This window comes from Tympanuchus pallidicinctus, unplaced genomic scaffold (assembly GCF_026119805.1).
Source record: "Tympanuchus pallidicinctus isolate F22 unplaced genomic scaffold, pur_lepc_1.0 scaffold24, whole genome shotgun sequence".
Taxonomy (NCBI): domain Eukaryota; kingdom Metazoa; phylum Chordata; class Aves; order Galliformes; family Phasianidae; genus Tympanuchus; species Tympanuchus pallidicinctus.
Genome location: NW_026294741.1, coordinates 6,494,326 through 6,518,816, shown reverse-complemented (window position 1 = coordinate 6,518,816; position 24,491 = coordinate 6,494,326). Strand labels below are relative to the sequence as shown.

The 24,491-nt window shown below is 41.4% G+C and overlaps 1 protein-coding gene across 2 annotated transcripts in view; it reads right to left on the bottom strand.

The window, feature by feature from the left end:
- Positions 1–24,403, bottom strand: part of RABEP1 (rabaptin, RAB GTPase binding effector protein 1) — a 43,604-nt gene extending 19,201 nt beyond the window's left edge. The window contains exons 1-4 of one of the 2 annotated variants that reach the window (XM_052689282.1): positions 24,264–24,403; positions 6,534–6,662; positions 4,420–4,623; positions 3,005–3,165 (exon numbers count right to left, since the gene is read on the bottom strand). In XM_052689282.1, coding sequence (XP_052545242.1) covers positions 3,005–3,165; positions 4,420–4,623; positions 6,534–6,662; positions 24,264–24,297 — 528 coding nt within the window. In that variant the 5' untranslated portion in view covers positions 24,298–24,403. Of the gene's footprint in view, positions 1–3,004; positions 3,166–4,419; positions 4,624–6,533; positions 6,663–24,197 lie in introns of both variants that reach the window. The other variant, XM_052689284.1, reaches the window with a different exon arrangement.
- Positions 24,404–24,491: the final 88 nt, after the last annotated feature.

The window sequence follows — 24,491 nt, the reverse complement described above, 5'->3', positions numbered from 1 at the left end:
GATCACAAGAACTTCAGGGTGAGTTACTGAAGTTACTGACCATTCATTTACTTACTTATGAAATGAAGTAACACATAATGCAGCTTTGTTCTGTTTTGGAAGATTACTTTTCAACATTAAGTTACTACTGATGCAGAATCAATTTTTGGTGTTAGCATACTAAGTATTTAAAAATCATATACAGCCCATCTATCAAAAACATTTCCATGACATAAAGAACAGTTCTGAAAAGATCAAAGCAAGGCAACAGAATGAGAAGATTAATAAGCCAGGAAGAATTTAACCTGATTAAGGTTGATTTTATGCACGGAGACTGAGAACGCTCAGATTTTCTCCATTTGCTACTAGAGGAATTCACAGCAATGGATGGGGGGGAAAGAAAAGGGTGTCCCAAAACTGAACCTTGAAAAGCTGACACTTAGCCTGATCAAACATGACAAGTGCTAGACGAAAACATTCATGCCTTGTTTTAAATCTAGGCTAAAATGTAGGTTTCTTAGCCTATTCACTGGATTTTCATTTTCTGGTAAGCTTATTGATGACTGCATCCTACACAAGACTTCCAAGAGCAGATCAGACAAGAAAAAAATGTTAATAATATAAAAATAAATTAGTATTATAATATATAGAAATGCTACCAGGTCCTTGGACTACAAAAGGCTGTCAAGAAAATCTATAGGCAAAAAATGATTTTCTTCATGCTGTATTCACTTCTGCTGTATTTTATCAGTGCAGAAAGAGTACAAATAAAATCTTTGAGGAAACATGGGGAAATCACATGTCCCAGTGAATTCAATACTGGGGGCATGTGACAGTCACACGTACACACACAGCCCCACGCTGGCAGCCAGCAAATCATCAGTCACACTTTTTGAACAGATGGGAGAAGGAGTTCAGCTTCAAGTATTGCTTTATAATTCATTTATTCTATCAGTTCTGTTTATTTAAACCTATCTATAGCAGGACATGGATAGCCCCTTATCTTTAGGGCTGTTGAATAAGCTGCTTCCTATTATTCATGATGGCTGCAAGAACACTCCATCGCCAGTCTGACTTCACACTGCTTTACGGTGTTACAGTTAATGGATTTTCTCTGCTGTTTAAAAAGGATCTTATAACCAAACAGAACACATCTGAACTGAGATATCACTGAGCCAAGAAGGTTAGAAGCTGGTGAATATCCTGGACTGCAACATGATACCTGTGATCTTGTATCTGCTCTTCCAATTCCTCTCACCTCATCCAGCACTACAATGCAATGCAAGACATCAAGATGGTTTTCTGCTAGTTTTAAGATTAACTGGATTTTGTATGCTGGTACACGATCTAACACACAGACTATTATTATTACTATTATTATTATTATTATTAATTGCGATGTTTGGAGATTCTTTAGAAATGAAGATTAAAATATTTTTTAAAAACTCTTCCCAAGTTCATGCCTTGAGATAAAATAAATCTTTTTAACACACAATATGAAGAGAGAGGATGAATTCATCTCTGTTAGACAGAAACACCATTTTGTATGAGGAATTGATTGCTAGTCATCAAGCACAAAATCCCCAATGATGGAGAAAATTCTTCCTTTCTCACTGAGAGCTGTGGCATGAATATTCATTATTTTGATACCCAACCACAGCTTTTTGTGGGCTTGGGACTTGCTTGTTTGGTTTTTGCTGAAATTCAATGTCCTTTTCCTAATTTTGATCTTACTCTCAGTCTCCTCGAGGAAAAATGGTGCAGGTTTAGAGAGGAAGAACATTAAAAAACCCATGGAAAGCAGTTTAAGCAATTATTTCAAGCTGCACTCTGGAGACAGATTTCCCCACCCCCTCATGTTACATCAAGTACATGTTCCTCTGCTTTACAGACCTATAAAGCTTTTCAAGCTCATATTGATCACCAACTGATAAGTCAATCAGACTTCCCAGAGGATCACAAGTAAAATTGATTTCCACTTGAAAGAAGTACAGCTGAAGACTGTATTTATCTGCTATCCTAAACTTTTAAATGCAAACTGGACAACAACAAAGCCACTAAGCTTAGGAGAGCTGCTCCACATCTGAGCAACTTGCAGCTCCAACTCTTACATGATCACTGAGTCCAGATGGGAAATAAGTCAGACCTCTGCACTATGAAATTTGCATTATCTTTTTTTGTAAGGGATCCATCACTGATCAAATTCTGATCCTCCCCTTGCAGTTTCTGCCAAAATTCTTTTTCTCAGCAGTGCTGAAACAAACTCTAAAACAAACAAGCAAAAAAGCTATGCCCTAAAAATCCAACAGCAGTAATTCTGTAGACAGAACAGCATCAAATAGGCTTTACTCAAACCCCCATCTTTATAAATCAAGGACTACATAAAGAAGAGTCACTGAATACCAAGCAGAAAATATCCAACAAGAACTATCAAGATTCACAAATCTCGTTTATAAGTCTCAGAAAATAAATTCCAATTTGAGACCCTAATACTGATTGCTTTTTACAATATAGACCTAGTAGAATTCTAATTAACATACAATGTTTGTGAAATTCAGCACTCTGTTTCTGTGCTGACAGAAAGCAAAAATGTGGAAATGCAGTGACGTAGCATATTATCAGATATTAGCCTACTCTTTTCTTTATCCAATATAAGATCATTTGTTGCATAAAAAAAAGTCTTAGAATACCTTGAAGCCTTTTGATAAGATGAATTCACTCAACCAAAAGTATTTAATCATATGATATGTAAGATTCCAAACCTGATCCATTAGGACAAGTTCAATCTCCTTCCTGCCTGAAAAACTTCAAATGCAACAAAAAATCCATATTCAACACAAGGCACTTCAAGTTACTTCTGTGGACTGTTCCAAGTCACAGAATTTTGACTCTTGAAGTTGTGAATCATGAAGAATGGGCTGAAAGTTGGCAGAACCAGGCTATTTACAGCATGGTCTAGCAACAAACACATGGGTAACAACACGAATCCATCAAACAAAAGCTGGTGAGCTCGATTTCAACATACCTTTTTCATTTCATTTTCGAGATTTTCCTCCTCTTGGCCTTCAGACAGTCGTCTCCTTAACTCTGCTATTTCTCGTTCCATGTTTTCGCGATACTGATTCCACTGCGCTCGTTCCTGTTCCATCCTGTGATGATACTGGAGCTCATAGTCACGAACAGTCTCTATAAAACATTATTTCTAAAACTTAATTTCAATGTAAGTTAAAAATAAAGCTTTATTAACTTCATCTCCAACCAGCCGATGGTTTCTCAGACTTAACTGAAACTATAACAACAGTGAAGTCTCTCTTGCCCTCTCCTCCCTTTGACTCTTATCCCAAAAAACAACCACAGAAGCAAAAGATCCAAAGGAACCACATTTCAGTTTGGGACGCTGCTATAACACAAACAAGCTGCCAAACTGTATGATCCCTAATTTCCAAAGAGCACACATGTTTAACATCCTGTTCAGCAACACATTTTGTACCTTCAAGCACATCAACGAGACGAGCTACCAAACCCATGCTTCTTTGTTCTAAAATGCAAAGAAACAACTAGAACTTCTCAAACCCTTCATTTCCCTATTATTATTACTACCCTTCAGGTAAGAAGCTGTCTTTATATATATACAGCAGCTGGCACAACAGAGCCTTGATTTAAGTTCATGTACCTATGTAGAACATAAATAAATAGAAATTTGTCTATTCAATATGCATGAAGATTTGTGTTCTCTTGAGGAAAAGCATTATACAAAGATGGAAACAACGCCTACAGACAGCAGGCTGTAGGCTCAGGATATTGTGATCTTTAAGAAAGCAGCCATTTATGGCAACAGTCTGTCCCCAGTTTACATCCTGCATTTTATTCCTTGCACATAGTTTGTTTCAGGAAGAACAGCTGTGCAACATGCAAACATAATACAGAATAGCTCAGGAGCATCAAGAAAAACAGAAACAAAACACAGCACCCCACAAGTGAAAAAGAGCAACACATCCAGTAACTAGCCTGGGGAGAAGTCCATGTTATATGGAGGAACACAACTGTCTGACAGCAGAGCTGTGTTCACACAGAACAGAAGAAAATTATGCTGTCAACTTGAAGCTGTTTTCAGTCTTGTCAAGTTACCCATACTATGCGTATCTTCAAGAAGAATCTTCTAACGAAGTATTTTCAGTTCCTCAGAATTTTTTTGTATATATATATGGGAGTTCCCACGGCCATGATCCCTTCCAAATTCTATTCCCATATTCACAGAAAAGAAGAACCAAGCACCTTTTGACAAGAGTAGGAGTGAAGCTCGATTCTTCTGTATTCTAGTTGTGCCAAACCATAGGAGGCAGCTATCCATATCACATGCAAGAGCAAGCACGAATCACTGAAAGTACACTCAAGAGGCATCTGATCTTAGCAGCAGCAGCTTGTCTGGTTGTAAGTTACCTTTCATAATAGCTTGTAGTGAAGCTACTTCCTCTTGCCACTGTCTCTTCACCTCATCAATAGCTTCCTGCTTTGTATTCTCAGATACTGTAGCTATAGCTTTGATGTTTTCCATTTCAGCATGAGCTTCCATAAGTTGCGTCCGCAATTGTCCCAGATCATCTTGGGCTGCCTGCAGCACTGCATTTTGTCTTTTTAGGTCCTCTGAAAAGAAGTATTATTTCCAGTTAGCTTGATTAATAAATTCAGCGTTAAGAGTATTGATAGTGACTATGATAAAGAGCAGTGCTCTAATGAGGGGAGAGGGAAGCGTTGATATTAAAGCAACCAGCCATAACAAGTAAACAAGTGTTAGCAGGTATCTTTAGGGAACATATTTCCTTGAATTCATTTGTCTTTGCTCTTTATTAAAGAAAAAGTGGCTTTTTCCTTACTGATGTAGCCACGAAATGGACACTGTAGATACAACCAATGAATCAGCATGCGTGATGAAAATGAACCACGCTTCTAACTAGTTTGGTATTATTCAGTTATGATGAAGATTAAAGATAAGATCCACAGACAGGAAGACAGTTCTTCCCTCATTCTTGACACCAACTTGTTCTGAATTTGTATAAAACATTTCATATTCTAGAATACAAATGCTCTGTTAACACTGCCTGGAGCCCACATAGGAAAACTACACAGCTTAATTCGCTTTTTACCACACCTGCACTAAAACTAAGTTTCTTCTAGAGAAAGTAATACATTCAACTAAAATTATTTCATGCCTACATAGCCTATGTCAACAGCAATCACTTTTAGCAGAAATCCCTGGCAAGCATACAACGAGCACCAAGCTGTCTCCATGTATTTCCCTCAGTACCAGCAGTCTAATCCTTGTGTGTTTAGGAAAAAGCAATAAAAAAAAAAAGAATCCTGAGGCATTTATATAATTTATATTATTTAGGTTTTAAGTGATAATATTAAGGATAGGCTGCCACAGTCCCTGTGTACATTTAGGAAAGGGTTTAGAGAACTGGGAAAAAAAAATAAGCTTTGGGGAAAAAAGAAAACAAGAAGAGAAACTGCTTGTATATTCTTCTCTGGTATTCTTCCACTTTGGTACATGTGGGTTTTTTTCTAATTATAATTTATTTTTATTTTCTATTTTTTGACTGTTCTGAGAAAACAATTATTGCTGATCTCATCACCAGTGTCTTGTATCTTAAATTTCCTTTCATGCAGCTGCTAGAAACACAAAGAAACAGGCCTTCTGCATGATCTGATCTTCATTATGCTTGTTGTATTTCTACTCTCATAAGCTTAGACAAGCAGCTGCAATATTAATGTATTATTTTTTGATTTTCCTTTCATATGTTAAGGACAGAAGGATCATCAGAATTAGAAGTAAATCAATTTGGATCTCAGAACAGCAACTATTTATACTCTCTAAGTCTTCATTGGCTATTTGAGCTCACATGGTTCAACGTTATTGGAATAAATGCCCTTGGCTAGTATTAAAACTTTAACAATGTTTGTCTGCTTGCATTCTAGCTCAGATGGAAATTAATACATTAAAAAAAGCTGGCCACAAAGTACAAACAGCACACATCTAGACTACTTCTGTCTACTTTCCACTTAACTTGCTGTTCAGACAGAATGAGCACGCTGTGACTTCAAAAAGTTTGTATTAAGATGCAGCGCTGGTGTTCCCATGTTTACAGCAAGGTGCTCTGCTGAATCCTACCCATGAAGGTGAATCTTCACATTCATTTTAAAAATTCATTCTTGGAAGCTGAATGGCCATCAACAGAATCTTACTTTCTGCACAAATCTTGCATTCCTACTATATATTTCTCTTTAAAAGACTTAGTGCCATTTTTTCCATTTTTGGCAAATCAGAAACAATGTGTTATCTCCTAATGGGCATGCAAGTCAATTACCTCAACTATCCTAATCTTAAAATCCTAGTCAGGGTTACCCTCCAGCAAACTGAGAAACAGAAAGCAAGCAGTGTGCACAGACAAATGAGGAATAGTAGCTGGCATAACAAAAGTTAGTTTTCACCTAGGGATTATTTACAGCTAAAGTTTCATTACACATGAAAATAATTCAGATAATTGAGAACTTACCTTCCTTTGCCAAGTACAGCTCCTTAAATTTCGCTCTCTTTTGATTAAATTCTTGCTCAAGTTGCTGCTTTGTGCGCAAAAATTCTGCGTTGACCTTTTCCAATTCTGCTACCCGTTGTAGAAGAGCAACTAAAAATAAAACAGAAGATAAGGTACGTCACTAACAGTTATAGCATCCCATTCTGCAACCTGAAGGCTCTGGGCTCATGGTTTTTAGAGTACCTTTATAAATTAGCTCAGCTGTTATACCACAACCTATCAGAACAACCAGTCAGAGCTCTATGAGTACCAAGGGAAGATAAGTCCTGGACTTCAGCACCAAACTGCAGTAGGTTTCTACAGACACAGAGGAGTATGGCAGTGAATTCAAACAAATCACTTGCCCTTAGAAAATCACACTTCTGTAAATACATTGAAGCAAGAAACAGGGAAAAAATATACCGCAAAAAATCAGTGGCAGAATGATCTCTATTGGTGCTTTTTCTCAAGACATTGGGAAGTTAGCCACCACGCACAGGAGCAGCACGTGGAGGTGGAGCAGCAAATTACAGCATTCTCAAAGGCTGAGGTCAAAGAAAAGCAATGACAGCTGTTGACCTAACAGTTACAGAAGAACAAAGCAAAAAAGAAACAGTCATGAGCTAGAATAAGATGCTGTAAGCTCTCTTGTCTTCAGTACTGCAGAGGGAATAGTATGAAGTTCACTCAACACCTAATAATTGTTACAGTGAGGCCACTACTGAAATAAATGTACAACACCATTGAATCCTGCTATGGTATCCCACAGGATAAGAAGCACAGCAACCAACATATAATATTGATCTTTATATGCAACGTTAAGCACTTTGCACCTTAAGAAGTACAGGTCTCATTTAGGTGCCAGGGGGTTTCCTACTGCACACTTCAGAATTCAATTTCAAAACAGAAACAAGAGGCAGATGAGCTCAAATAAATCCCACCTGGATGCTGCGGTGCTCTGAGCAAATAACACTCCTCTAAGCAGTTCTCTATCTGTTCTACAAAAGCAATTCATGGATGTGTTCCAAATCTGTCTGTAGGAAAGCTGAATCACTTCATTTCAGTTATAGCCTTTACACAGCACTAGACACAGACTAGATACACAAAATGCTGATCAATCACACGTGCTTATGTATCCCACCCAAATCACTTCCCACCAAAAGCAAGTAGTGAATGAAAACACAGCATAAAGGCTACACAGCTTCATCAGCATCACTGAGACCTGCGCTCTGCTGGCAGCAGATCCAGAGCAGCAAAATGCTGGATGCTGAATGCCACCAAGACAGTATGAGTTATGTTTGGTTTTAGTACCAGATGACTTACAGTAAGTGCAGACATGAACAAAAGGATGTTTTAAAAGCACTGTTATGTTTTACTGACTGCTGGTTACGAGGGCTTATGCTGTTATAAAATACAGTACTTAAATAATCTACTTGACTCCATGTCAGACATAGGTATGTGTAGCTTCCATTCTGCAAAGCCAACTGCACAGGAGTGCTCTCTGGAAAATGAAACCTGGACAAAAGACAGCTCACTGAGATCAAGGCTTCTCATGAGCTCAGAAAGTGGGTGGATCTAACCAGGATAGAAACAGCACACGTGGAGCCAGGCCCAGGCAGCAATAGTGCTTCCCAAGGCTAGAGATTTACCTTTGCTCTCTTGCTGCAGTCATCTGAAGGGAAGGGTTGGCTTGTGTTTCCTTGCCTATATCCCTTCCATCTTCCTTCTGCAGTGAGCAGTGCTACTGCTCACATCAGAAAGCAAACCTGAGTTGTGCAGGGCACCCAAATTACATTACTTTCCAAGATGTGAGTTGCTACTGCTGAGGGTGGAGGGCAGAGCACACGGCAAGAACAGAAACCTCATTGGCTTTAAGCAGGGGCAGTAGTGAGTTCAGCCTTCTGAAATCCTCCCACACAAACTGAGAGGCATGGCACAGTCATCACAAAGGAAATGGAAATTAAACCTCAAACGTTCAAATTTTTACAGTGCTGCCCTTCCCTACAGCCTGACGGATAGTTGTAAAAGAAAGAAATGAATAACCTCAGCACAGCAGTGCTTTGGCTGCTGCCAAAACCATCCGCAGCACTGAGAAAAGCAAGCAGTGAAACAGGAGACCTGCAGGCCACACATCAGCACAGCGGGGTAACTAACATCAAACTCCATATCTGAATAGAAGGAATAAAGCAGTTCCACCACCTGTAGGCAGTATGCAGCTAAGGACAGATCTTGCCATTCCCCACAACAGTGTTATCCACATTTCACTAACATGAGACGTGCGCTTAGGGACAGTAGATTATATAATGTGCCAATCCCCTGAAACGAACATGCATAAAGAGAAAAGGTTTCTTTTCTAAGACATCACAACAACTCCCTTCTTTCTACCACATAGAAATGCTTATATTTTCACAAGATTTTTCTCTGTAGGTACAATTTGTATGACAGCAACACAGATAGTTTACTTCCTAAAAGAACCCAAATGCAAATTGTCATATGCAGGTGACCACAGGCTGAATTACATGAATTAAAGCCTGTCTGAAACACCCTGATGGCAGGAAATGGATATTCATAGATTTTCAATTAGGCTGTTACCAACTGCAGGTGAACTCCTGGTCTGAATTTAGGTTCACTTCACTCTAGTCCTGTAGCAGAGCTGAGAAAGAAAAGTTAATTCCCTTTGCAGATTGACTTGGTTAAAATGGAAAAAAAAGGCACCCAAACCACCAACAACCATTCATTTCAGAACAAGCATTCACAAATTTGCCCTAGTCACTGTGCCTGTGCTCCCATTTCGACACACATAATGTCAGCTACCAATGTTTAATGATACCAGGGAAGTACCTAATAAACACAGCGCGGTGTATGGCCGGCTCTGGTGGAGCTGTGCCCAGCTGAAACAGGATCTGCTGCTACACACAAGATCCAACTCAGCAAGGAACATGCTGTATCTCACAGGAGCAGGAGAATGGAATACCTAATATGGACCCTATCTCATTAAGAAACAAACAAAAACTGAAAGACCCCATTTCACAACTCCTGAACTAGCACTGAGAAGAGCTTAACTTAAAATTCACAGGTCAAACTGAAAAATCAAGCAAGCAAATGAGAAGTCACTTTGCCCAACCATTAGCTGCAAATAAGGCTTTCTTCAGAGTATCAGGTACGACTGATGACAGGGTCAGACATGCCAATTAAACTATTAATGAACAACATGGATGTTGCATTGACACTTTGAGTCAGAAGCAGGGATCACCATCTCCCAGGTTAATGCTGAGTGTGCTGCATTATGTGGCTTAACAGGCAGAAGAACTCAAAAGAAGGGCAGAAAAATTCACTTAAAGAGTGGAGTCTTCAATGTACAAGAAGTCTGTGAGACCAGTGAAATACACACTGAAAACACAGTGAAAACAGACAAAGCCTTCTCCTAAACCAGTACACAGGAAAAAAATTCAATTTAAGGAAAATACATGAATGAACACACATTTCTTATCTGTTACTTAAGTGCTGCTCCACAAACCAGCTCCCAAAAGGATTCATTTTATCCATGACAAAGTTTCCAGTTGCACAAACACGTAGTGACCATCCCAGAATTAAAGACAGACAAAGCCGATTATTGGTACGTTTATTTTCGAGTCCCAGGTCTATTTATAAGATTAATGCCACAAAGCTTTCCACTTGATATTTAAAGTATCAAACATGACATCAAGAACTCAGACCTACATAGCTGGAATCTGAAAAGCAGATCAGACACAGGCTGTATGTCTGGCAAATATTTAGGAGACAAAAGTCACCCGCGTCATTTTCTACTTCTTCCTTTTCCTGCTGGGGCAGCCCTATCTTTTTTATTTTTTCCATGTATGGAAGAAGAAAACAAAAGCACTTACGCATCAAAGGGAGGAGAAAACAAGGGTTCTCTGAATTACATAATTAATGCTGTGTACTTAGATAGCTTTCACGACCAAGCAGCATTTGATATGATACCGCAGAATCCCACACAGCTGTTTCTATGACCATTTTCACACCATTTCAATCGAGCTGCACTGCACAGGTGCACCTCTGAAGATCCAGTTCACCATCCAGCAGCTGGGGCAGCTCCACGCAGTGCAACACCACTGGGGCAGCACCAAAGCCACATCTGGCCCTGCTGCATCCAGCAGTGCAGACATAAAGCAGGCAGAGGAACACAGAAGCATTTCTTATATCTGCGAACCAAGAACGTCGCTTGGTACTTGTTAGTACACAACATGCTGTCCTGTATCTTTGATGTGCAATCACTGTTACCAAAATTATCCTGTAATATATTTACGTAGTGAATTGTAAGAAGGAAAGAAAAGCAAAGATGGTGTTTTTCTTTCCCCATTTTTTCCCACTACCACTTCCCGCTTTTTTCCCCTTCCTATTGCACACACAACATGTTAACTACTTCCTTGCTTTGTTATTGCCTCCCTCGCCTTTTTCCTCAGACACAAAACCAGGCAGCTGCTGCTCCGTTGCCCAGATCCGGCTCCCTGATGTCCAATCTATGCTGAGTGAATGGGACTCACGCTTTACCCCTCCCAGCTCGATAAGCCCACTTCACACAGTGACTAATGCTCACCTCTTCCACACATTTAGTCATTCTGGCCCCAGGTAACTTCAGTTTAACTTTAGGCTTACGCTTAGTTGAACACTGCTTAAATTAGAATGCAGTGGAACAGTGGTCACTCACATCAACTATCAGGGGAATGCAGTTATTTACATACATTCACGTGGGCAGAAATGGGCTTGAATTTCTTCTCTAGTAATTTATCTTTCATTTGCTAAAATCACCTTCTTCTCCCATGGGCATTCCCCTTCTGCCATCACAGTCTGACTGCCTCATATTGCTTATCACAGAAGCAGGTTCTACTAGCGTTCTTTTTCAAGCACATCAACCCCACTCTGCCCATTGATTAAGTGACAATTAAAATAGGGCAGCAGTGGATCAATCACAGTGCTGGAAAAGTAAAATAGACAGCAAGATAGATGGCAACCTAAAGAAATTACTTTGGCTGCTTACGGTCATGCTACTGCAGTCAAAAGTAAATCTTGGCAATGTTGGCAGGCTTCAGTGCAGATCTGAAAGTCCCAAAAGTCAACAGCAAGTGAGCCACATTTTAGTGAACAGAAACACTGAATCCATCTATAGACACAAAATGGAAAGGTGAGTTATTAATCTTATTGCAATCACAAGCATTTTCCCTGTTCTCTGTGCTTCTTATAAAAATGAAAAATTGCTGAAGCAAGGAGAATAACTGTACATTATAAGAGAACCAATTTTGGTTCTCTGCAAAAATAAAACTCAATGATTTCTTGGGTTTATGGAGGGTCTGTTTACTCTGCAGGCTGTGTACATTTACTCTGACTAGTCACTGCTCGAGCAAACAGGAGCACGGTGATGGTAGCACAGAACACAGCGAAGGTTAAGCACCCAAGTGGTGTTCAGGCTTCCCTACAAAGTTTCACAGGTCGTCTGAGCACCAGTGCTGCCATGACTGCACCACTGTCAGCTTAAAGCTTGCCTGGATCTACATACCCTGCAGTCACAGTCCTTCCTGATTCCCTTGGCAAAGCTTTTCAAGCATTTAATAGAGTATCTAAGCTGAAACAACACAACTGTCAGACATGTCAGCACACACGAGTGCTTTCACCACTCCTTTTATTTCATCAGTCAGTCCTGCCTCATCACCTGGTAAACTAAACAGTCTCCACACAACTATTATAAGCACACACACAGGAGATGCTCCCTCAGCCCACAAACAAGACCTCAGCAGTGCCATCCACTCCCGTTCCTGAGTACTTCAAAGCCAGGTAGCTCCATCCTTCTTGACTGAAGTAAGAGTGCAGTTATGAATGAGTCGTGCTATTCATGCTGGAACTCTACTGCCAAGCTTTTCTGCACTCCCAGATCTAATCATCACTTGTATAAAGCAGCCATCAAATCCCAAACAGGATAAAACTACTTCACGTGGCAATTGCATTCAACACTAAGGTTTCCAGAGTATCTTACCTTGGTAAGAAAAACAAAATGTCAACAGTGGATAATGTCTGCTTTTATGAACAAGCAGAAATCTGCTGTTCTGGTCAAATGTTTTTATTTGGGAATGACAGACGTTTAGGGAATGACTCTGATACCCACCCCACTATATAGGGGACAACTTTACATAATTCACCATTCTGAACACACCATCATAAATGTTTTCTTAAAATGTAAACATCTGCCAAACCCAGACAACAAACCCAGTACCGATTTTCTTTCAGATAATGCAATTGCTGACTCATCTGCAGTGGGAGGGAGGAAAATTCCTTTGACTCCTTCTAACATATTTATCACGTCCCTCTCAGATTTATTAATGGCTGTCCTCTTTGGGGAAAAATAAAAATTAAAAAAAAGTGAAAAAATGGTGACTCAGCTCTCAGAAAAACAACACAAAACAACCGTGCTGCATTGTTCTCTCTGATGAAGTAATGCAATATACAAAACATAACCATTTCCATTAATTCCAGGTTTCTCCTAGGTGCCTCTACTGTAGGATCTCATGCTGCTATTTGCCAGGTAGCTGAGGTGCAGCTTTGAGAGCATTCAGGCTACAGACCCAAGCACCGTGCCTCCCAATTCCTGTGCAGAAAGAACAAAGTGATGATGACCTCACACTGAAAAATTCAAACAAAGGTAACAAAAGTGAAATATTCACTTGGAGAGAGAAACGAGGGAGACCAGCAGTAACAGAAGCATTAACAGAAAATGATGCAGAGAAAAACGGAGGGTCAGTTCATGACATTTACATGGGCAATAGCTTCTCTGGGTTACCACTGCTACAGGTGTGGGGAAACTACCACTGAAAGCAAACCAGCATATTTTAGGCAATTTTAAAATGGACATAATCAGAAATGATGTGCAAGCTCATTTCCACACACAGCTACCAGAAAGTATTCATTTACTTTCACAGGTACAAGAAGAGCTTCTGAAATCGCAGTAATACATTTAGAACTCATGAGCTATGAATGTGAACCAGCACCACATGAGGGAATTAATATCACATTTCTTCCCCTCTGTGGTTCCTTATCCCTTCCTACTGAATTTGGCCCCCAGCTTTGTAGTCAGAGAATAAACCAAAGCAAAGGGGCAGGTGAAGATTTAATTTCAAGGAACAGTAATTTCAAAGGCATTAGTTCTCAGAAGAGCCCATTGCAGGCACGAACACGTGGTGCTCTGAGTAACCACTTACAGGACATAAATCTTGATAAATGGTCTGGAAAATATGGCTGCCAGATGGAGACACTGTGGTGATAAGTACAGTATGACAACTAATAAAAGATGATTAACATCTTTGTTTGACAACGAACAGGATACAGTCCTTATCATTTGGAATAAGGTTTCTGCAGCAGTTTAATAGTTTCCCTGAGAACAACTACTACTACTCCCCCAAGTTTAGATAACCTATTTCTTGTCAGGAAACACTGCCATAATTCCATATATTTGTATTCTTTCTACCTCTTAACACCAAATGAATTTCTTAGCAGTTAGAAAGAAATCCCTCCTCCAACATGAAATTTTCATTTACAGAGCAACATTCTCCATCCTCCAGCTGCCAAACCAGACACAACCTCCACTACCAAAACCAGACACAAACCTCTTACAGATACAGACACCTGTGGAAAGTGCCAGAAGGAATCATATTAGCAGCCTGCAGTGAGAGTGCCACAGAGGACTGCTGTTCTCTCATGTGGGCATGAATGTCACACGAAGCTGGAAAGTGGGCAAAATCAAAGAAGGCTATAAAGCCCAGGGAGCACAAGAGAAGAACACCGGCCAAGTTATCTTCTCTTCAGTTTTGCCAGTTGGAGGAAAGAGGGAAGCCAGAAATATAAGTATAATGCATACCAATTCCTGGCTATGTGGCTGGTGCCAGCATGAGGGTTTTGGCTTTTATGACAATGGGATTCTCTATGAAGATTATAACCTGCTAGAGAGGGATGGAATCCAATTGTCCAGAAGAGGCAGCAGGCTGGCAAACCTAGTAAGGCAGGCTTTAAACTGAAGGACTTGGAGCACGAGGTTCAAAATGGCAATGCTTACACCACTGCAGCCAACTGGGGAATGAGCCAGGCCAACCAGAAAAACAACAAATGTTCCTCAGCTGCTCCCCATGACGTGAGCCAAAAGGCCAGGCATCTCAACAGTGTGTGCAGCTATGGCGGATCCTCTTGCATCCCTCTGGAGAAACCTGCAACATCTGCTGTTTTCTTTTCTGAAGTGCCTGTACATCAATGCATGCAGCACAGAGAATAAAAAGGGAGAATTAAAGAGTTTTCATGGGCTACTTCAACCATCAGTCCTGCTGGAAAAGCAGCAGTGCCAGGCATACACAGTCCAGGTTCCTGCAGTGCACGGAAGATAACTTTCTAGCACAGGTGGCGGAGCCAACAAGGAGAGGTGTGCTGCTGGACCTTGTTCTTACAAACAAGGAGGGATTGGTTGGGAATGTGAAGGCTGGGGACAGCCCTGGTTGCAGTGACCATGAGATAGCTGAGTTCATACAGAATCACAGAATGTAGAACAGCTAAGGTCAGAAGGGACCTTAAAGATCATCAAGCTGCAATGCTCCTGCCGTGGATGTGGTTGAAAACTACTAGATCAGGCTGTCCAACCTGGCCTTGAACTCCTCCAAGGATGGAGCATCCACAGCTTCTCAGGGGAGCCTGTTCCAACACCTCACCACTCTCTGAGAATTCCTTTCTAACATCTAATCTAAATTTCCTCTTTTAGTTTGAAGCCATTCCCCTTTATCCCACCACTTTAGACTGTGTAAAAGGTCACTCCCCTTCCTGCTTACAAGCACCACTGCAGCCTGCTCTAGGGGGAATCTTCAGAAGTCCCTTCCAATTCCTACAATTCTGTGACTCCGTGATTTTAAACAACTAAAATATACCTAGGGTATAAGAAACATAAAGACTATCCTAAGCCTGTAGTTATAAGTGCTGGTGGTCATCTGACAGAGTAACCAGCACTCCTATCTCCCCCTGAGCACATTCCCTTTATCCCCAAAGTGTTTCAAGAACCCTTGAGGCAGTACAGGGATCTGCGACATGACACAGCAAAAACAGAAGGGTTGGGGTTTTTAACCACCAATTCTCAGCCAAACCAAGAATCTGCTCACACTCATCACGTGGCTGAGCATTTATCAGAACTGCCACAAATAAGACAGCAGGGCTGCTGACTGGTTTAAACTGTGAAAATGAGACTTGGACATCCGCATAGCAGCCACCAGGTCTCCACCCCTTCCTTTATACCAGACCTGAAGCTCAACAGGCCTTTCACTAAATCAATTAAAATCCTTAATCCAGCAGGTAGCAGCTTACCACTGAGTGGCTGAGCTGAGCTGGCTCAGCAATGAGACCAACATGCAGTGGGCACAAGGGCACCTATGGGAGCATGACATCACTCCAGGAGGAGGATCTCAAGGATTGCTCCCTCCTGGGCTGCCTGAGCTACAACACAAAGCCACAGCCTACGGGTGTAGCTGGATAACCTGTTTAAACCTCAGTGCATGCAGCTTGCCAAAAGGAACAGCTTGACCTTACTTCTGCCCTGCACTTCCTGGGGGCAACTGAGATTGGTGTAGCTCAAATACATTCCCTCCTTTTCTCTTTTAAAGATGTTATGACTGTTATTTTAAAGTGCTAAATGGACTTCCACAAATCCTGATTTCCATTCACACACTCTAGGGGCACCTCAACAAGCAGAATCTGTATCAGAATGCAAAATCAGGTTTCCTCTCTGTATTTGCATATACACACATTCTGATCTAACACAACCGAATGGGTTGCTCCAGTAGAGATGCATTTAGACTGGGTTAAAACCTAGAGCAGTAGGTAGAAATATAGTGGAGAACAGCTCTATTTTAGAACTAGAGTAGGCTCACATTTACTTTTATCCAAAAGCAAGTACACCAGTACAAAACTGCAGTTAAATGTGACCCTCCAATGTGCTGTTACAATCCATCCTGATGCATCATCACGTAAACATCAGCCTATGTGCCTCCAATGAAGGCAACCTTTCTAACACCAGGATTTTTGGCACTGTTTGGAGAGTGAACATCTTCGTCTCCAGTTTCATCTATAAATCAAACAGAAGCTGTGAAGACCAGACAGATAGTTATAATATTTTCACAGTTAGAAGCATCAGTCAAACACAGAGTCCAGAGTTTGGCTAGTTGCTTTCCTGTTAATTTATCACGTCTCTAGATACAACACAAAGAAAAAAATGTAAACGGACATTGCGAGCTGACAATTAAGAAAGCATTACTTGAAACTAATTTCAAAACTTGTTAATTGTCCTTGAAAGAAAATTTAAAAGCTGTACCACATGACCACAATGGTGGTTTATGAGATGAATTGAACAAACAGAACCACGTTTACGCCTCCTATTCAATAAACCAAGTAACACCACAGCTCAATTACATCACAGCGATTCTGGCACAGACCACTGTTAGTGTGAGATGAATGTTCTAATTCTGTAGTGTCTGTAGTCAATAGGAGTCCAGCAGGCCTTGGGAAATACAATTCTCTTAAAGGGTACCAGACATCAACATTTAGAGCGGACGGTTGAGATAATCACCACTTGAGCAGTAGCTTCTAGCACTCATCTGTGCTTCTTTCTTCATAGATTAAGCTAATGACAATGAAAATACAGACATCAGGATTACTTTTACACTCCATGGCTGTAGCCAAATTAGGGCCAGCAAGTCACTCCATTCTGGGTTTTTCTTTAATGTAACCAACCACGTTGCCAATCTAATCATTTCACTGATGCAGCAGAGGTTAAAATGTAACACAAAGAATACTTTTGCTGGGGAATATTTTTAGGGTGACCAGACATGCAAATACAAAGTGACAGTACCGAGGCAGGGGTGCAGCAGGTGAACAGTCACGCATGGAAGCACTGGGACAAAAACCTAAGAAGGTAAAAGAATCATCTTTCTGTTTTACAATTTTGCTTATTTTTCTCTCTTGCTGCCATTTAAAGCCTTGCTGCAACTGCCTGTAAGTTAAATACATGCATCAAGAAATGCAGGAAAAAAGGGCACAGCGTTTTCAGGTAACTTTCTTAAAGGAATTGGCAACACTGGTTTGGTTTGCCTCCTAGTTCATCTCTTAATCCACAAACCAGATTCTCAGGAGTATCACAGTAAATGATTTTCCTCTTTCAACTACTGATTCCAATTTATTCATTTATTTATTTTGCCATGTATAATTTCAGTGGAGCAGAAATACAATAATAGATAGCTTTACTCAAAAAGTTAATTTCAAAATGCACAAAGCTTTAGTACAAAACAAATGCTAACCAAAAATGAATTTTTTCCCCCTGGCATGAGGCATCACAGGACAACAAGCCTCTCCTGTTTATGAAGTAACTACATTGGACTTGGTGGATTTTGTTTTAAGATCTTACGTTATTTTCCTGCTATTAACACTGCTGGACCCACAAGGCATGGCAGGGCTCTCAGCTGCCCACAGTTCAGAGCACTTTGCATGGTGAAAGTTTCCTGCTCTCTCTCAAAGCCTCTTCTTAGAACAGCTCTGGTAAGAGAATGTTGGAACTCTCGTATTCTTCTACCTTTCCAAAGCAATTACTTTTCGCAATCTGTGATGCATAACTGCTTTGGTTTACAAATAAAGAAACCAAGGTATTAAAGAATTAGATGTCAGCCAGTCTCATGATGAAGAGAAAGCTGAAGTCCACTGCCTGCTAAATACTACAGTCTGTTCTGAGAAAACACTGAGAAGCTGGAAGTTTAAAAGCAGGTAGCAGGTGAGTACCTGCTCTGTACCAAGAGTAAAGCACAGAATCTTCTCAGTAAAAGTAGCTGAAGAGAACTTAAGAACAACTAAAAAAAAAACAAAACCACAACCCAGGACAAAACAGTGAATAGGCTGAGAACCAGCACGGCTGGAGCATGCTGTGCAGAAAAGAAAAAAGAAGAAATTTCTAATGGAGGAAGTTTGAGCAGCCACACAGTTTTCTCCAGAAGAAGCAGAATGGAGGCATGGAGGAAGCAGATGCAGAGGATGTGCTAACTTGTGAGCAGAGCAAGTAAGCAACCGGGCAGCTGAAATGAGGGCAAGGACTGCAGCAGCAGCAGGACTGCTGGAGATAAGCATGTTTAAGGGAGGCGAGGAGATAGACGAGAAAGGAGAAGTAAAGAGGAAGCAGATAGAATCAGCTGAGGAGCAGTAGTTGTCCAAACCAGCCAAACAGGCATTCATTTGACCTCAGAAAGGAAGAATCTGTGCCCAAAGGTCGTGTAAGGCAACATTTCAGAAGAGTTACCCTGTCACTTCACTGCCCGGAAACAGAAATTGCCAGGGGAGATGGAACATGTGAAGGGTGAGTTGAAAGCTTTTATTTTTCTCTGTGCTGTATGTGGAGGAGCTGGGCCATGGAAGAGGAGCATAGGATGAAGACAGGAGGGAGATGCACCATGAGTCAGCTGACAGCCAGAAGAAGCCACAGCTGAGAGAAGCAGACATGAATGGGGAAAAAAAATACAACAAATGCAGCAATTCATCAGGTTTTCTCAACAAATGACTTGGCTATACTGTAAGATAAGAAAGCATCTGCAGAAGCTTCCAGCCACCCTTCTGATATTACAGATACCTAAGGAGGTTGGCTCTGTTCTGTCACTTTAAATACATGTTTTTTCAGTCTTTTTTCCCCCCACAACCATCCAGGCCTCCTTTATTAAAAAAAAAAAAAAGGAATTAAAGCCCTGTCACAACAGATGTGTTTGGGTTTCTGTTGCAGAGTCCATAGAAAGTAGAACAGAGGCGGTCCCTAAGCAACAGGGGTCTGAAGACCACAGGCTGAAATATCCCTGACTTAGCAAATAAATTAACTGGGCCATTCATTTTGTACTTATGAACTATTATGCAAATAAAATGCATCATTATATTAACAGACGTGCTGCAATTCTGCAATTTTAAGGCACTATATGCACCACTGATGAAGTCACGACAACCCAGACTTTTTTCTCAAGTACCAAAGAGCAATTCTCTTCCTTCTGAAAGATACAGACTAAGATTGCACTACTCACGTGTTCCTTATGTCAATTTATATGAAGATATCAAATGATTTACATTTTTCCAGAGATAATTCACTATCATGCTTAACTGACTATACCATGACTAAAATTACACAATACTTATACTATTTATAGAGTAACTTGCAGAGACTGGTACCATTAACTCAGACACCACTATCCCAGGTTCAGAAAACAAGCCTGCAAGTAAAGCCTATGAACCACAAGACCTCTGGAGTGGAAGATGTTCCTCCTAAAAAACACACAAGATGGCATTTACTGCTTGCTATTGTCTTGCATTTTTCCCACCCCCCTCCAGCTCGGTGTCAGGTACTGCTTAGAAGTCTGCTTAGTAAGTGCTGCTTATCAATGTTATCAGTGCTTATCTTACAAGACTTCAGTTGGAGTAAAGCCATAATTCCATGTGTTTCGTTTTAAAGACAAACTTTCATTTAAACAAAAATCCTCACCTAAATATAATATAGAAAACTTCACATCTTAGGCATGTTTTTTAATAAAGCGCCTGGAGTGAAAACCCAGGAAGCCATTCAGCATCACCCGCTACGGAGCCAATGGGATTTGGTCCCTTCCCAACACTGTGAGACATTATTTGTTTTAGCTTCTTAAAAGTCTTAAAATAAAATTCCTTCCTCGACCACTTTCAAGGGAGCACACAGTCTAGTTCCACAGTGGGAATGTGCTCCACCCACAGCGGGCTATGGGAAAGCATCTTGAGGCATCAGGCCAGAAAGGAAAGAAAACATTTACTAAGGCCATCTTGTCTGTGATGATGGTGAACTAGCCAAGAAACTATAAAACGGGCAAAGAATTTATATTTCCCAGCCTTCAAAATGTAAGAGAGATGGCCCATGTGTTAATGCATACTCTTTGTGCCTTCAGGCAAGTCAGCAGCTAATTTTAACCAACAGACTCAGCGCGTTTTTCAAAATAAGAGAGAGATTTGGGACTTGGCTCCAGAAGTGAAACAGGCACCCCAAATGTGCGTATTTCCACTGCTGAGCACACCGACCTGCTGAGCTGACCAGCACTTCCTCTGAAATTCTACTTGGTGGAAATCTGTATGTTCAAGGTGTCTGCTTCACTTTTGAAGCCAAATTCCAGATGTGACCACTGAACAAATACTGAAAAAAATACAACTTAAAAAAAGATGCATTAATTTGTGGGTTTTTTTTTTTTAGTTAAATGTACTTGTTTAATAATATTAGTCACTAATAATGTACTAAATTAAAAGCAAGAAAAATAAAACGGAAGACATTCTTGGCTCTTGGAAAGTACCAGCAATTTCGTTGTTATTACTCAAGAGAAAAGAGCTTAATATTTGACAGTTACATCAACAACACAGAGCTGAACTTCAGTGCTTGAAACCAGTCCCTTACCAGCCACACCTACCTTTTGAGATGAGTAATAGCATTTTCAGATATTTCAATTTTACTTGAGTGACATTTGTAGGGAAAATAACTAGAAATGTAGCAGTGGAAGATGCAGAAAGTTAAAGATGGTTACTTAATTTTCCACATGACGTACCAGACTCCTCCAGTAGCCATGCCCAAACTCTGAGATACGTGAGAAATACAACAGAAAGATCTCTGCTCTTGTTAGAATCAATCCCACATGACTTGCACAGGGCAACAGTGCACCCCATGGTGCTGCTGGTGGTACTAAATTCAATATGACAGCATCCTCCAGCCCCTATATGAGCAGTCTTCTCCACTGAGAGTTGGCATAAGCTCTGACCACAAAGAGACACAGTATTTTTGCTGGCCCAAGCACAGCGTAAGAGAGACTTACTCCAATATTGTACTCTTGGCTGGTAATTTTCCTTGTAATACGACAGACTGCGCCAACGAGACAGTTTCCTTTACAGGCTGATATCAATGGTTGTGCTATTTATCAGCTGGAGCATACCAATGGTTTAAGTTTACTAATACAGTAAGATTTCAATTTGCAAATAATTTGCATGCCATTATTATTATTTTAAGCCCTGAAGAAGTACTGTTTGATGTAACAATAGTTTCCTCATTGAAGCATTTTCCAGATACAAGCAGGAGAATGATGCTGAAGCCTAAGCATTCTGACAGGGAAAAATTATGTCAAAACATTTTGTATTTTTGGAGATGGCAAGCACCCAGCTCTGAATTAAGCCCAAGGAAGGTGAGAGCCATGTTATCTTCAAAATGAAAACATGTATTTTTAAATTAGGCATTACTATGCCAGTCACACAACCCAGATGACACGCATTAATAAAAAACCTCCCAAAAGCCACAGTGACCAGGATCAATAAGCACGCGTCTACTTGCAACCCAGGTTGACATAATCAGCCAAGAGTTAACAGCACAGTGCACAAAGCCACATGAGCAGCCAGAGGACTCTGCTCTCAGCCTCTCTGCGATTGTTATCATATGGAAACTCTATTACCCCACACAAAAGAATCAGAGGGTTATTAACTTCTATACTAAGCCAAAGTACAAAAACAGCGTAGGACCTAACATCTATTCTAATGCCCATATTTATATTAGAAGAGGGGAAGGAATAACACAGTGAAGCAGTAGAATGGAATATATATATCCTATATATAATTCCTCTCACATCGTTCCATTTTTTCTCTACTAGAGTCTTTTATACATGTTTTCAGGATCAAAGAAACCCCCAAAGCATAGGCAGCATCTTGTACAGGCGAAGAATGTATATGGTACTTATAATCAACATAAGTAACTGTAACAAAGCTGTGATTATTTCCTTGGAGGAATATACTAATCCAGCACTATTTTGTCACACGTGATCTTAAATCAGAGATTACATTATTCCCTTAAGCAATAAATTCAGTGCAGACAGCCAAGAACATTGAATAAGTCACTTCTTCAACACTTTCTATATATTAAAATACAACAGAGAAGTTTCAAGGCATAGTTGTTGACAAGTTCCTTAAAAATAAATCCAACAGTCTTGAGAACAATAGTATATTGATCAAAGTTGATGAAAAGAAAAACACAAAACAAACAGATCCTATTACTGCCAAAAGGGAAAGGAGCCATTTTAGAAGCTCTCAACTCTTCAGTGCAAGAACACAGCAAGCATCTTTCAGAATCCATCCAACTTTCAGCCACATTCCCCCCTACCATGGATCTTACTTACACAGCATCCTCACCTTCTTGTAGAAAAAAGCATGAGAAAGACAGCAATTCACACCTCTTACCAGACAGACTTCATCAACCTATGAAATTACTTAATGTTACCCGCATCTTTTGTCTTCTTTTTAAACAGTGACAAAAATCTACCCAATTTGCAACTTCTAATAGCAACTCACATACAGCTACCTTTCCTGGTCAAGCAGCAAATGCTTGCACGGTTCCACAACACACCTGCAGTCAAATTCTCTGCAAGAGCCAAGAAGAAAATTTGTTGCAAGCTGTTCTGTAAGGCTAAAGAACAATAAACAATGGTTATTCACCAGAAGGTACACAGCAACCCACACCAAGGGTAACCTTACAGTCATGGCAGCAAGTAAATTCACCTTCCCTTCAGTGCTCTCAAAAGATGAGCATGCAGTCATTGACCTTAACAGAGGGGAAAAAAAAATAAATAACTCTATGCTCCTTCATCATAAACACTTCGACAAGGTAGACTGCAGTCCCCGAGAATAAGCACTTTCCTGTGTAAATGCAACAACAGAAAGCCCGCACAATTCCCTAGATACGCATAATTAAGGATACATCACTCTCCTTTTCTCAGAGTACTTTCCCAGGGAAACTCATCTGCTGTCTAAAAAAAGAGTCCCCTGTCACAGTGCCACGCCAGGGTAAGCACCAATCCTTCAAGGTTCTGCACATCTGGCCCCAGGCCTCCTGTTTCCACGTTCTGATCAGTTTCGACTTAAGATTTCTTGCTCTCTCATCCTTTTTCCACACATCTCATTAAACACTGTCCTTAGCATCGTTCCTTCAAGCCCATCTTCCAAATAAAGCACTAACGGCAGTTTTTCTGACACGCAGACAGTTCTGTGATCTATTCCACAGGGGAAAAAAATGAATTATTTCCTCGTCTGTAATTCCTCACGAAAAAGAAAGCAATACCCTTTCCATGACAGGAACCTTCACGCAGAGCTTATCTTCCTCCTACACAGGTAAGAACAGCTGTCACTGCCTTTGTGTTTTGCACCTCACGAACTCACCGTCCACGCAGAGCTCCTGACCCAAGCCCGAGAGCCCCCAGCACCACTGGGATGAGCCGGCCGTGCACTGTGCCCGCACCTCCCTCCTCCCCCAGCACCGCAGATCCCCTTCCCTAGCAAGCGGCGTCCTCTCCACGGCCGCCCTCCCTCCTCGTGCACGCTCGGGAGCCGCCCTCGCTCCACAATAAACCCAGATCAGCCGGCTGCCGTGTCCTCCTCGCCTTCTCAGGGCCTTCCCCGGCCGCCTCTCCCCGCCGCCCTCCCCTCACGCCCGGCCGGGCCGCTCGGGCCTCTCCGTGCGCTCCCCGCGCCGCCCGCCCCGCTCCGATCCCCGCGGCCCGGTAGGGCCGCGCTCACCGTCCCCAGCCGGCGCCGTTCGGGCAGGCCGCTCGGCTCGACGCGGCGAGGCCGCTTCCCCATTACCGTCCGTCGGGGCGCTGGGGCCCGGCTGGGCCATGGTTCCGGCGGGCGGCGCCGCCGCGGCCTCCTCCGCCTCCAGCCGCGGCGTCGGAGCGGGAACCGCTACGCCAGGGGGCCCCGGCGAGAGACGGGAGCTGCCGGCCCGGGCCTCCGCCTCCTCCGCCTCATCCTGACAGCGGCCGCCGGCGGCGGGAGGAGGAGGAGCGCCGCGCAGGCGCCCACGGTAAGAGC